The following is a 15,461-nucleotide window of genomic DNA, read 5'->3' on the forward strand; positions in this document are numbered from 1 at the left end:
ATGTGAATGGTGTAGTAATGGTGTGCAATAAGGCTGTGGATGCCTCTGTTGAGGCTATTCGGAGCATATACTGGCTGCCCGCACCTGTGGCGGAAATGGAGGATTATTATGGAGCCTATGGCAGAAGATACATTAAGTGAGAGTTATTCTTTGAAAAAATTTGTGTGCCAGGAAAGGAGATTGTGTGGATGAAATATGGGCATAAGTTCGATTCAGCAGCACTCACCTTTGAAGGGAAGTGTTGGCTGTATGTCGTCAACGACCGCCTGCTTCCGTCCTCCAACACCACGGAAGTGATTGCTCCTCGAGCTGCATTAATTTGGTGCTTTATAAATGGTTACAACTTTGACGTGGCCAAGATTATTCACGAGGAGATGTTTACACGTTGTCCGATAAAGAGGTATGGTTTCTTCTTCCCTTCCCTAGTCACTAGGCTTTGCCGGGCAGCTAGGGTGTCGGAAAATTTGAGTGTGGATGGAAAAGTATCGAGAGAGGCAAAGTTTCGAGCAGATAAGGTAACTACTGGGAAGGAGCCTGTGGCACCTGCTGGTGATAATAGTGATGACTCTGATGCATCTGGGGAGGGAGAGGATGAGCAGGAGGAAGTAAGAGCCGAGTCGCCCGCCTAGCAGCAAGTTGCAGAAGCTGCAGGCCCATCTGGGGTTGGTCGGGTTACCCGGTTAGTAGTTTTAGAGCAGGAGATGCTAGGGATGTGTACCACTGTTGCAGATTTGGGGACGTGAGTTGATGCTTTGGCCACCCAGAATGCTAAGTCGGAAAAGAATCATGGGCTAGCTGCGTGCTTTGGGTCGGGCGTGTCACCTTGACCCTAACATTGTCTCCGATCAGGATTGAACACCAGGGAAGTCCCCTTACCTTACTCTACTTTAATTTCTTTGACATGGGGACATGCCAAATCTTTAAATGTAGGGTGGGGGGGGGATGATTGTTGTTGTACAATTGTATAAATTTGTTTGGTGTTTTTGGTTGCTGTTAATTAACTTCGACTTGGCCCGAAGATGGACACCTCTCCACGGGTCTCTTGAGGGACTTAAGTCGAACAAAACAAAAGATTTTCTTCTGTTAGGTAGTGTATCATCTCCTCCTTGGTTTTTCTTTAAACCACGGTTCTTTTCCAAGGGTTTCCATTTGAACCGGGTGTAGTTAGTTTTTTTTTCTTTTTTTAGTTTAGGAATTTCTGGGCGAAGAAGAATGGATATTGCTTTAATGTGACACTTAGGCTCATTAGTTGACTCTAGCAATAAAGCCTTAAAATGTGTGTTCTTGACTTCGTTTAAGCACCTTAAGTAGAGTGTCTGATGGTCCTAATTGAATTGAGTCATGTGCCATGTGTGAGTGAGGCTTTGTGTATTCTATGCTAACACTCAATGCCTAGAACTTGCCCTGTATGTGTACGAAGCGAAATGGTAGTCTTAATTGGTCTGGAAAGTGATATAGGTATTTCCTTGTTGAACCTATCTATATAGGTTTTCACCCACCTAATTGTATATATCCTAGTTAACTCCTTTGAGCCTGTAATCCTGTTTCTTTGGAAACCACATTACAAGACTTACCCAAGTTGTGAATTGTCTATCTTTTTGAACCCTATCACGTCTTAGAAGCACTTGAATTATAATGAATATGGAAAAGTTAAAGTGAGAGGTATTTGGTTGGGCTTTTGAGTGGAGCTAATGAAATAAGAGAAAGGTGCACAGTGTTGAAAAAAAAAGAGCCACTTGCATTGAATATATATACATACATACATACATACATACATATATATATTACTTGCTAAGTGGTGGCTTTTGATATAAGTATGCTTAAAGAAGTAGGGGGTTTAACTCAATGATGTAAAAGTGGAATGGAGGTTTGACAAAGGTATTGGCTTAAAAGTGAAATATGTATTGAAATGTTTAGGGAGGTGTAGTCACTATACCCATATGTATCCTACCTGTCCCACATCCAACATTACAACCAAATAAAGTCCTACTTGATTCTAGATCAAATGAGCTCGATTAGTCGAGTATTACACTACGGGCAAGCTTATGGTGTGTTGTTTGCGGCATAAGAATTTCTTTCTGAGGGTGAGTGGAATCTTTCGTATTTGAATTCCTCAGTATGTGAATTACAATGACCATGGCGAAAGTCTCTTTTGTGGTGAGTAGGCACGTGATTCATGAAGGGAAGGTAAGTCTGGACCTCTGACTGAGTGTATGAAAGCCGGTTAGGGACATTACGTGGCTAGAGAGAGAGTCCACTCTTGAGGTTAGGATGTTATGCTAAGGTGGTCTATCTATGGGAATTATTTTTAGTATAAGGAGTAGGGAAGTGACCCAGTGATGATTAGGCCTATAGAGTGTGGTGTTGTTGCTTGAGGACTAGCAACAATTTAAGTGTAGGGTGTTGATAGTAGCCTATATTATGCGATATAAGTTCTATTTATGCTCGAAGTTAACCATACTTTATTGAGGTTTTAAGTGCTGAATGATAACAAAATGCTCTAATTGAGGTTTTTTGTGCTTTGCAGGAGCAAGTGTTGATTATGAAGACATTGAACAGCTTTTGGAGCTAATTTGGAGCAAGGAAAGCCACTTGGAGGTTAATGCACGTGAAAGAAGAAGGAGAAAAGGAGAAAACAATGGAACCTTACTAGCGCGGGCGCGCTTCAGCCACGCTAGTCCAGACAGAATGGAACACAATATGTGCGGCCCAAGTGCGGCCGCGCTCATCAAATCGCTGAACCTTATTTTCAGGGGTAATTTCGTAAGTTTGGGGGCAACTCTCCTTAACATATAAGAAGCCCAAGTCGCCCAAAGAGAGGGTATCAAGGTTTTTATAGTTTTGTGGAAGCAAGAACAAGTGTGAGAAGATCAAGACACCATTAGAGTTTTCATTCTTCTTCTTGTTATCATTATTTTGTGAATTATGACTAATTCTATGATTTTTTCTTGTTTTAACATGAGTAGATAAACATTTAATCTAGGGTTGATGGAGCCAATTGTTAGATGAAGTTTTGACTTAGTTTTGTTATAATGGAGCCAGGTTTATTATATGATTGTTCAACTATGTATGGTGATTAATTAAATGGACCCTTAATTAATCGTGTTCAATCGCCTTGTGTTGCTTGAGAAAGAATACTAGGTTAGATTGTTGTTGAACAACACCACTTTTGGGTAATTGAAGAGATTCATTACTTGAATTTAAAAGTGGGGATAGAGATAACGAAACTTCGGTGGGATAATTCAGAGCTGCATAAATTAGCAGCTAGAGTAGTTCGAGAGAATGCTCTAGTAAATTATCGTAGTCGATCGAGAGATAGTTGCGGTAACCCATAGCTCATAATCCTCATAGAGTATTATGGCGAGATTATAGCAAAAGAGTTAAGAATTAATCTAGAAATTGGGGAAATCAATACCCTAGATCGTTTTACCATTGAATTATCTTTGATATAGAATATTGTTAGTTTTAATATCGTTTTACTTTAGTTAAACAAAACCCAATATTTCTTGATAAAAATCTTGCATCCGGAAATTGTTTGAGCTTGTACTAGCATTGCTAAGAGTTGTGATAGATAGGTTAGTTCCCTTAGGATTCGACTCCAGACTTGTAAACCGGATTATATTTGCAACGACCGCTTTGTCTTTTATAAGGCATAGTTGGGTGTGATCACGCACCGAATACATCGACATTGATTACCACTTTATCCGAAAAAGGTGCAAAATGATCTCATTAGTACTCTATATCTTGCAACTGCTGATCAACAAGCAAGCCTTCTCACTAAGGGTCTTGGGAGACCTCAGCATACTCATTTGTTATCCAAAGGCATGAAAAACATCTTCATGCCCCTTAGCTTGGAGGGGAGTGTTAGAACATGCGCATTAGAAGCAAGCATACAAATCAGACATTAAATACATGTAAACTAGACAATGCTATAGTTATTAGATTAGAAGCACTAACCTCTTAAAATAGTTACACAAATCCTCCACACAACAAGAATCTGGGGCTGCAGTCTTCTGCTATATTTCTAGTGAAACCTTGGACGATTTTTATTTTGCGTGGGCAAGAACAATACAACTCTAAACAAGTGAGTTATTGGGTGAAATTAGTCTTCCTTAAGTAGACTAGTTTTTGGCCGAAAATCTGTTCCAAAAACGTGTAGGATTCTGCTTTCACAAGTAGAATCCTACTCCAGCTCTACCAGATGACTTTTCTCCCAAGTCATTTTTTACCCAAGTCAAATCCAGGTTTTTACTAGATATAGCAGGGACTACAGAAATAATAAGAGGCTACCAATTATAACATTAATTCGGAATTAGCATGAATTAATTCTTACTATAATTAATTGCAGTTTATTCCACTAAAACCCTGCAATTGAACTCCTCAATATGAATTTGAAAATTCAATAACACTTATTTTAATTGCCCCATGTTAAGATCTCAAATGCCAACTAATTAAATTAAATCACTGAAAATTTAATTTAATCAACTAATTAAATCCTTTAGAATTCCGCTTAAACTATTTCATGTGACGGATACAAAATCCACCGGCCGGGTTATCACATGAAAACTTATAAGCTTACATAAAGGGGTATCATTAAACTCAAAACCGAGTCCTGGATTCTAACAACTAATTATTATTTCACAAATGTTATTCGTTATTGTCCAATCTATTAGGCATACACTAACTCTGAATAGAGTCGTACCTTTTGATAAATCAAAACAATAAACAAATTACATTGATTATAATAATTATATTAAGATTAGGAGTATAAGCTCATTTAATGAATTAGAGAAAATATTTTATATAGTTTCAGTACAAAAACATCTTTTCTCTACTTGGTCTGTTCAATATACACTAAGTATACTAGCACAAGAAGTTGGAGACTCGGAGTAAATTAAAACCACTCCCATAATCAAGACAAAATATACTGTAATCATGTGCTACAATCATCAAGATAATTTGTCCAATAATATTTTTGATTGCGAACATAGTTTATTAATTATGAGAAATGACAATTTAATCTTATGTGCATGACCTAAGAATCCATACATTAAATTGTCTACTACATAACTAAAAGGACACACATCTAATACATGATCTATTTAAACTAGTACTTTATTGAATTAAATAAATTAAATAAATTAAATAAATAATTGTTCCATAAAGAATACAATCAAATACTATGTGTAAATCGCATGGTTAATAGTATATCCCAACAGGGAGGAGATTAATGAGATAATATGTGGAGTTACTTAAGTTAACTGTAGTTAGTCGGCTGTTATTAGTTAACTAGAGTTAAACATAATTAGTTAGTTGACAACTGTCAAATTAGTTAGTTAAATATATACACGTAGTTAAATATATACACGTGCACTGTAGAGATTCTGCAACAAATGAGAAAATATCGAAAAACTTCTTTTCTCTCTCTGTTGTTCATCTTTGTTCTCCAATGCTTCATCTCAATTGAGCAATCTTACAGCTCTTCTGTTCGTAGATCTTAAGCCATACGTATATGCAATTTTGGGATACAGTAAGAAACCAATGGAATGGTAAAACGTGGAGCATGACGACCCCAAGCTCCTCAAGTTTGTGGCTACTACATAAGTAGTAATACTACGTACAAGGCCATCGTCTAAGTCGTAAAAAAGGTTTAGTTTATTCATTTTTAAGTGCATATAGAGCTGTGAAAAGTCAATAAATTACACAATAGATCATTCATTTTAATTCACGTGAAAGAGTCATGGCTGCATATGTCTCCATTTCTAGATAATGTTCATCTTAATTTGTATTTGTCTTGATTATCCATTGAGGTGCATTGCACTTAGTGGATCATATCCATCAAGAATTGTGATGTGATGGCTATGATCTCTACACTTAATAAGAGATTTCAGATTTAAGCCATGAGACAAAAAAAATCCCGGCAGCGAATGTTTTTCCCTTACTTTAATGTCCCTTATGTAATACGAATTCAGATTGGTTGAAGTTTCAAAATGGACGTTGCACATCCAATGAAAAAAAAAGAAGAAGAAGAAGCTAGATTATAAAATAGGTGATCAAATCAAGACGGGTTGGCAACTTGCGATTTGGAATGGACACCCATAAAGTTCAAAGGATTACTCCTCAGAGAAAAAGACGAATTTACGCGGTTTCCACGATAAAGCCCTTTGCAACAAGCAATTCACGTGGAAGTGCTTTTCTATTAAGCTGCTACTATTTAATTACCTCTTGGCTTCCCTTCAACTGTTCGATCATTTGTGTCTACTCAATTCTCAGAAGAACTCCGTGATTTCGACTGTCATAAAAATATTCTATTTTATTCATTTCTTTATATTTGTGACAAGGCAAATTAAATATAGCAAGAGCGAGAGATCAGACGGAGTCAAATCCTGCGGTTGTCTAAGTCAATCTATATATGACAAAACAAGAAAAATCATAAAGGCAAAATAAGGTGTGTAGTTGCAAAGCCATCTTAATCAGCACTGCAAAACATGGAATATAGAGTTACGTCTGAAAATAATCGTCCAATCGTATAGACATCGTGGTGAATATAGTTGTCGTAATATGTAGGATATTATCGCAAATATTCCATACTAAAAAGTAAGATGGAGAAAAAGGTGCCACAAATTGCGTTGAATAGTTTGCCGATGTGCTATGTGAAAAGAACATTGTAAATGACGGTAATGCCGAAGTGGAATTAATGCGACTTGAACCTTCGTAACTGTAATGATGTGGCATGCCACATCAACAGAATCTTAAGACTCATGACCATTTTGATTATGTGGCAGCCACGTCGAAATCATGATTCTTTTTGAGAGTACTTCCTTCTCAAAAAGAAGGATTTGATATGATACTTGAAAGTACAAATGATTTGTGCAAAATGGTAGTATGCTACGTATGTTTTAGCTTTCGAATGCATAATGTTATAAGCCTTAGCTAAGTGTCTCAAAAAAGAATGCGAACAACACTTGTTGAGGACTGGGTAGATTCATATATTATACTCCTTATTTTAGATTTTACAAAATGCAGGAGTTGATCTTGTGACTCAAGAGTTAACAGTTGCGAATGCATACCGTGGGAGCCCATTATCTTTCTTTTCAGTTGTTTTATGTTGATGTTTTGTGACCTACTATTAGTTATACTTTTATGGTTCCTACAGGGTTTAACCAGAGGCGGAACTAAGATCTTAGACCTATTAGTTATAGGTTTAGAATTATAATTTATTTAAGTTACTAAGTTCTAAATTAGTAATTTGTATATATTTAATATATTTCTTAAAACAATATAAAATTTGGACCAAAGCTAATAGATTTAGTCGAACGCGCATCTCACATGCTAGCTCCGCCCCTGGGCCCAAATTTGAATCGTGATCACATTTGAATCTATCCCTATATATATATATATCTTCCTGTAACTTTTAAGTTATACTCTTTCTGTTTCAATTTCGATGATGTAGTTTGACTCGGTACGGAATTTAAGAAAAAGAAGAAGACTTTTAAAACTTGTGATCCTAAAAGCTTAAGGGCAAAAGCTTTTAGGGTCATGACATTTGTGTGGTTATAAAAGCTTCTCATGGAGGGTAAAATGAACAGTTTAAAGTTGAATTATTTCCAAATTTAGAATTGTGTCATTTATTTTGGAACAGACTAAAAATGAAAGTACCTCATCTAATTTGAAACGGAGGGAATAATTAATAGCCTGTTTGGCCTAGCTATTTTCTTGGCCAAAAGTATTTCTTTGTGTTGTCAAAAGTTTTTTTTTTCAAAGTTAAGGCGTTTAGCCAAGCTTTTTGAAAGAAAAAGTGCTTTTGAGTAGAAGCAAAAATAGTTTCTGAGAAACAGAAAAAATAGCTTTTCCCTAGAAACACTTTTTTGAAAAGTATTTTTGAGAAAATACATTTAGAAGCACTTTTTGAAAGTTTGGCCAAACACTAATTGCTGCTTGTAAGCATTTAAATTTTATCGAATCTAAATCGATAAAATCATTTGGACTATATTTTAAATTCAAGATATATTGGTCCAAACAAATATTATGAGCTAATATAATGGAATTATATATATAAGTCCAATATATATGGATTAAATAAATAAGTCTTAATCTATTGGGCTAGCCTATTTAATTGGGCTAAAGTGATGAGTCCACTTCATTAAGCCCAAGATGACATCTTCCTAGAGGCCCAGTTTGGTGTCACGTGTCAAATGACGTGGCGCGCCAAGTCAAGCGGAAGAGCCAATAGGACCATGCCACGTGTCAAAATGACAAGGCATGTCCAGTCACACTAAAAGGCCAATGAAATCACGCCACGTGTGCAAGTGACATGTTCTGGCCAATCAAATGCAGTCATGTCACACTTCAATTTGATTGGTCGGAAAAAGTTTGTTCTTATCAAAACTCCTCCCTTCCACAACTATAAATAAGGGTCTTCATAACTCAGAAAAGCGACCAGAAGTTATAACAAGAAGCAAGAAAGAGCTCGTAGATCAAACGCTACAAATTCCTCCACAAGTTTCAAGCTTCAAGTTCAATTTCAAGAAATCAAGTTCAAGCTCAAGAACGAAGAACAAATCAAGTTCAAACTCAAGAACGAAGACCAAATCAAGTTCAAGTCTAAGCAATCAAGCTCAAAGCTCAAGAACAAGATCATCGTTCGTGGCAACAAACATAGATTCAAGATCAAGCTCAAAGGCCCTTGAATTTATTTACCATTGAAAAGAAGAATCAGAGGATTCATAGAGATTATAGCACTCAAATATTTGAAATAAAATACTACGATTGTTGCAATATTTTTCGGTCTTGATCTTATTTTCTCGACTCAAATTTATTGTCTACACTGCTGAAAAGTGCTTTTCAAATTGATTAGCCAAACACAAACTAATTTTCACCAAAAATACTTTTTGGAAAAAGTACTTCTCAAAATAAATAAATTTTAGAAGTTTGGCCAAATAGACTATAAATTTCAATACTTAGATTTTCAGTGTTTTAATTAGCAGTGCAAACGTTGGATGTATACATATACTCTATTATTCATAAAATATGGAATTATGTGGCCAATTTTTTCCAAAATGTAAATTTTTTTCATGAACAAAAAGTTGCTATGGGGAAAAAAGAGAAGTAGTTGTGATGGAATCTCGGTCCATCTTATTCCTATGAGGCTATAATATTAACTAGTCATGGCAAAAGGAGCATTGAGAATTTGAAGTTCTTAAGTTTGAATTTAACGTTTAAAAATTCTAAGATATATTATATATTGTATATATAAATCTCTTAAAAAATATATAGAGAACGATCCAAAGTTACTGAATTCTGCTCCTATGCTCGCTTCGCCCCTTATAGCAGGTCAATTGGTTACATTGCTATTTACAAATTTGTTTTTAGTTTTTTAACCCTATCTTCTTTCTTTTTTAAACACAAATTTACTTTTATACGTAAGAGATATGTATTTTATAGATAAGAGATCTAAAAATCATTTTCTTAAGTTTAAAATTGTAAAGGGGCATGATGTACAAATGACACTTGTTCTGGTATTGAGCGACAATTTTAAATCAATGATAATATCTTGCAAATTAAATATAACAGCAACACCGACCGCACTTATAATCTAATATATGATTTCAATTTCATTTTAATTCTTCTCATTTTCATTCTTTATCCCTCAATATTATTGTAGCAAAATTTAAAGAGGAACAAGAAAAAAAGACAGTAGCATCCCCCATCCTTTTTACAGACACAACTTCCAATTTTTTGGCGTATGTGACTTGAAGTCACATGTACAATGAGGCAGTAATTCTCGAACAAAAATAAACAATTGCACCATTATCTGCATCTTGACTACTTCCCAAAAAACGCAACAAGATAAAAATAATTCTGCGTGACATGAAAGATTCTCAGCATGTGAATAAGATCCAATATTACCACAATTAAAATATTTTCTTCTTTCTTTCAATTTGAGGTATCTTTTGTTTTATGTTAATGGAGGTCAGCCATGGAGATGCATTGAGAGGAAATGAGTGAGTGAGAGAAGGAGAAGAATGAATTCACATTGAATCAAAAGCTGAATTACAGTAGCATCTAGAAATAAAGTATTTATACATGTAACTAACTAACTAACTAACTTCTTAACTTAATTCTACACTAATGACAGCTCATTTACAGCCGGACACACCCTTACACCACTATAACTAACTACCAGTCTCAACACTCCCCCTCAAGCTGAGAGATGAAATATATTCTTCATTCCCAGCTTGCCTACTAAATGATCATGTTGTGGCTTGCATAAGCTTTTTGTAAGCAAGTCAGCTAGCTGCTCCTTAGTTCCAATGTGCTATGTTTGTATTTGCCCATCTTGAATTTTTTTCTCTCACAAAATGATAGTCAATATCAAAGTGCTTGGTCCTCTCATGAAAGATGGGATGAGCTGCAATCTGAATTGTAGCTTTGCTGTCGCAGAATAGTTGCACAAGCAAATTCACCTTCACTCAAGCTCTTTAAACAGTCCAATTAACCAAGTGATCTCAGCTACAGTTGATGCCATGATTCTGAATTCTGCTTCAGCAGAACTTCTGGAAACAATACTTTGATTCTTTGATTTCCAAGACACCAAGGCCTGCCCAAACTTCACTATATAGCCAGTTACTGACTTCCTGGTTTCTACACATGCTCCCCAATTTGAGTCACAGAATGCTGACAGTTCTGTGCTTCCATCTACTGGCATAAACAACCCAACCCCTGCAATGCCCTTAATGTATCTCACTACTCTCATAGTTGCATCCATGTGAGACTGATTAGGATCATGCATATATTGGCTAAGTACCTGAACTACAAACGCAATATCAGGCCTAGTCATGGTTAGGTATAACAGTCTACCAATCAGACTTTGGTAGCTGCTTCTATCTTCTAATTCTTTGTCAACTAAAGTTTCATTAGTGTGCAGAAACTTGTCTAGTTCTACAGAGGACAACTTGTGATTAAACTCTAGATGGGTGGCAGTTGTTCTACTGCCTGCTAATCCCATTTTAGACGCTAGCTCAAGTGGATACTTTCTTTGATCCATCAAGTTTCCTTCCTTGGATCTCAAGAACTCAATGCCAAGAAAAAACTTCAGCTCTCCCAGATCATTCATTTTAAATCTGGCTTGTAGGTCTTTCCTTACTTGGTGAATAAGTGCTAAGCTAGTTCCTGTCACTAGCAAATCATCCATATATACCAGCACTACTACAAGATCACAACCCGCCTTGTAAGTGAACAGAGAATAGTCATAGTGTGACTAAACAAAGTCCATGTTAGTCAGTGCACTGGTCAGCTTCAAGTTCCATTATCTGGGAGCTTGTTTGAGCCCATACAGTGACTTATGAAGTCTGCAAACCTTCTGTAACTCCCCCTGGCTGGCAAAGCCATTTGGAATGTGCATGTACACCTCTTCAAGAAGATCACCTTGAAGGAAAGCATTGTGGACATCCATCTGAAAAATATACCACCCAGATGCTGCAGCCAAAGCCACCACAGACCTAACAGTCACCATCTTAGCAACTGGAGAGAATGTCTCCTTGTAATCCAGTCCTTCAAGTTGACTATATCCTTTGGCAGCTAGTCTAGGCTTATACCTTTCCACTTCACCAGTAGACTTGTATTTCACTTTAAAGACCCATTTGCATCCTATAGGAGTCTTACCAGGAGGAAAATTAACAATAGTCCAAGTCTGATTAGATTCTAAGGCTGAAATCTCAGCCTTCATAGCCTCAATCCACCTGGGATCTGTCTTGGCCTCATCATAAGTCCTTGGTTCAGTGACAGCTGAATAAGCTGCAAGTGATGCCCTGCAGGTGGATGAGATTGACTTATAGGATACACACAGTGAGATTGGGTGAGCACAGGAAGATGGATTAGACATAACAATGTAATCTTCCATCCATATAGGAGGTTTAGATACTCTAGAAGATCTTCTTAAATCAGCATGAGTAGGTGAAGGAAGGGAAGGAGAGAAAGAATGAGAAGTAGACGATGAAGAAGGAGAATGATCAGCAGAGAGTGGAGAAGGAAAGGGAGAACTAGGAGGAACATTAAAGGGAGGTTGAGAAGGACATGGAGAGGAAGATTGAGTGAAGACATCAGTAGAGGACAGATTAGGAAATTTAGCATCTCTAAACTCTAGAACTGGGAACAAGGGAGATGAAGTTGTATGTAGGTATTTGAATGGAAAGATATCTTCTCTGAATACAGTGTCCCTGCTAATAAAGAAGAGTTTAGAGCTCAGATCATACAGAACATAACCTTTTTGACTAGAGGAATAGCCTAGATGAACAACAGGAATAGCTCTAGGGCAGAATTTATCAGTTTTCTTCAAGTTGGTTGCATAACACAGACTCCCAAAGACTCTGAGATGTTGTAAGGAAGGGGACCTGTGAAATAGTCTTTCAAAAGGAGATACACCCTTCAATACAATAGTGGGCAACCTATTCAGAATGTACACTGCAATAGTAACACGCTCTCCCCAAAATTTTAAAGGAACACAAGCCTGAAACCTTAAGGCTCTAGCCATATCAAGGATAGATCTATGTCTTCTTTCAACTCTGCCATTTTGTTGAGGAGTGTATACACAAGAACTTTGTTGAACTATGCCATGTTCTTGTAGAAGTCCTGTTACCTGATTGTTAAATAATTCTGTGCCATTTTCTGACCTTAAACACTTGATACTGTAATGAAACTGATTTTTGACTAATAACAGGAAGTTTTTTAGAATCGCAATAGATTCTGCCTTGTCATTCATCAAGAAAAGCCAGATAAACCTTGAGTAGTCATCCACTAAGGTCATAAAATACCTCCTACCATTGTGAATAGGTACTCTGTATGGCCCTCAAACAACAACATGTATGAGATCAAATGCATTAATAAAACATTTATTACTGGAGGAAAAAGGAATTTTGGTTTGCTTAGCAACAGGACAAACTGTACAGAAATGGTCCTTCAATTGAACATTTGTTAAACTTTCTATCCTTTTTAGAACCCTTAGTGGTGCATAACCCAACCTCTTATGCCACAAAACAGTTTCATCTGGACACTCAGATGTATTCTTATTTTCAATACTAGCATTATTTGTTTGAAATTCACTACTAGTAGTATTTACAAAAGAACTTGAGTGAAATGGCCTAGAATCTGGCAACTGCTCGGGAACATCTTGTTCTTTGTGCTTCAGAATGTAGCGGCCATGCTCCTCTTTACCAATCCCCATCACATTCCTAGTGAAGAGCTCCTGAAATATGCAGAAATCAGGAAAGAAGACCACTAGACATCTTAGCTCTTTTGTGATTTTTGACACTAACATCAGATTAAACTTGAAATCTGGAATATAAAGTACATGATGTACTGATTTATCCTTAAACAATGATAGATCACCAGTGTGGCTGATAATAACCTTTTCATCATTAGGAAGTTGAATTTAGTTCTGATCAATATCTGATAGCTTTCTAATATTGCTCAGTAAATTGAGGTTGTGAGCCATATGATTAGTAGCACATGTATCTATAATGTAATTATTACTCACTAGATGAGACATGAGAGTTGTTATAGTACCTGTAGTATTCATTGTTGCGGAATTAGCCATAGTGTCAACTTGCTTTCCTTTGTTCAACATTTGCAAGATTTGATTGTATTGATCCTGAGTAAAGAAAGGTGCTGAAGAGACACCTGTTATTGCTGGAGAGCTATCAGTTGCTGAACCATATGTTGGGACCACATTAGTAGCATTTCCTTAATGAGGTGAATCAGAAGCTATGCTAGCAGTGTGTGCATATGCACTTTTGGAATCAAGAGTACCTCATCCTCCTTTCCTGCCTCTAAAATCAGTGGGGGTAGCCATGAAGTTTGTGACAATTTTCTCTAGTGTGACCTTTAAGATAGCAGAAGTCACATTGAAGGGAGGACTTTCCAAGGTTATTTCTGGGCTTATAGCCATGATTGTGACCATCAGTAGGAGCTCTATTACTCAACAGGGCTGTAGGATCACTAACACCAACAGTAGCGTTGTTCCTTCTCTGACTTTCCACATTAATGATCATTGCATATGCCTGATTTATATTAGGTACTGGCCTAGTCATGAGGATCTGATCCTTGATATTATCAAAGGTATCATTTAGGCTAGTAAGAAACTGATACAATTTTCTAAGTTAATAATGTTCTGCATTTTTCCTAGATTCTGGACAACCACATGAAGGAGGAGGAACTAAAGCCTCATATTCATCCTACAACTCTCTCAATTTTCAAAATTATTCAGCACTGACAATAGACCTTGTGTTAGTTTCCCAATTTCCTTGTGTAAGTAGAAGGATCTAGATGCATTGACTTTATCAAATCTCTCACGAAGATCTTCCCAAATCTTGTGAGCATCAGAAACGTATATCACAGAACTAAGCAGATTTGGAGCCACAATGTTCATTATCCAGGCCAACACAATAGCATTATACTTATCCCATAGCTCGTGTAAAATAGGATCAAACATATGTTTTCTACATGTTCCTAGCACAAAGCCTAACTTATTTTTACCATGCAAAACAATCTTCATAGATCTACTCCACAGTGAATAATTCTCAGGACCTTGAAGTTGAATTGAGATGAGAACTGTACCTTGTGTATCATATGGGTGAATGTAGAGTGGATGATGGCGATGAACCGGATCTACATTCTAATATGGTGTAAGAGCAGCTGTAGTAGAGGAAGTTCCGTCAGCAGCCATTGTAGGGATCAATAACAACGAAATGATAACAACTAAAATCGAATTACAGAGGAATTATCTCTATAGATAACAGATTCAAACACAGAGTGAAATCGAGTTAATTGAGCTCAATTTGTGAGAATTTTACTCAGCTTCTCTTCGCATCAACCTTCTCCTAATTGCTAGATACGGGAGCTTCACCTAAGCTCTGATACCATTATAATGGAGGTCAGCCATGGAGATGCATTGAGAGAAAATGAGCGAGTGAGAGAAGGAGAAGAATGAATTCACATTAAATCAAAAGCTAAATTACAGAAGCATCTAGAAATGAAGTATTTATACATGTAACTAACTAATTAACTAACTTCTTAACTTAATTCTATACTAGTGACAACTCATTTACAACTGGACACTCCCTTACACCACTATAACTAACTACCAGTCTCAACATTTTATTCCCAAATCCAAGCACCATAATTTCCCAAATTATGCTAACTTGAATTCTAGTATAAATGACCATTTATAGCGATTCTCATTGAATTTTAAAAAATATGAATTCCTTCATACTATTAAGTTATGTCTTACTAAGAATCTACATAGGCCGGGTTGGTCGATTTTTTCATTTATAAAATCAAATTAATTATATACATCTTTTAAAATAGATAAATCAAACAAAATCATTAGTCGATTTTTTTCCCGACTTGATTCAAATTACTGATTTTGTACGATTTGTCGTTTTTTTGAACACCGTCTGTCTAAC

General features: G+C 36.4%; 1 protein-coding gene across 1 annotated transcript; it reads right to left on the reverse strand.

The window, feature by feature from the left end:
• Positions 1-12,847: 12,847 nt before the first annotated feature.
• On the reverse strand, positions 12,848-14,551 carry LOC138868567 (uncharacterized). Its single transcript, XM_070146124.1, has 5 exons — positions 14,271-14,551; positions 13,880-14,127; positions 13,535-13,740; positions 13,349-13,405; positions 12,848-13,243 (listed from the first exon to the last, which is right to left on the reverse strand). The coding sequence occupies exons 1-5, from the start codon at positions 14,549-14,551 to the stop codon at positions 12,848-12,850; spliced, it is 1,188 nt and encodes a 395-aa protein (XP_070002225.1).
• Between the last annotated feature and the right edge of the window lie 910 nt (positions 14,552-15,461).

This window comes from Nicotiana sylvestris, chromosome 5 (assembly GCF_000393655.2).
Source record: "Nicotiana sylvestris chromosome 5, ASM39365v2, whole genome shotgun sequence".
In the NCBI taxonomy this organism is placed as follows: domain Eukaryota; kingdom Viridiplantae; phylum Streptophyta; class Magnoliopsida; order Solanales; family Solanaceae; genus Nicotiana; species Nicotiana sylvestris.

Excerpts from the sequence above, each read along its gene's own strand:
- LOC138868567 (XM_070146124.1), bottom strand. The coding sequence starts at position 14,551 with ATGAAGATTGTTTTGCATGGTAAAAATAAGTTAGGCTTTGTGCTAGGA. Across the intron at positions 13,741-13,879 it reads TGACTTCTGCTATCTTAAAG|GAAATGCTACTAATGTGGTC; the intron begins GTCACACTAGAG and ends CACCTCATTAAG. Across the intron at positions 13,244-13,348 it reads AGGATAAATCAGTACATCAT|GAGCTCTTCACTAGGAATGT; the intron begins GTACTTTATATT and ends TGCATATTTCAG.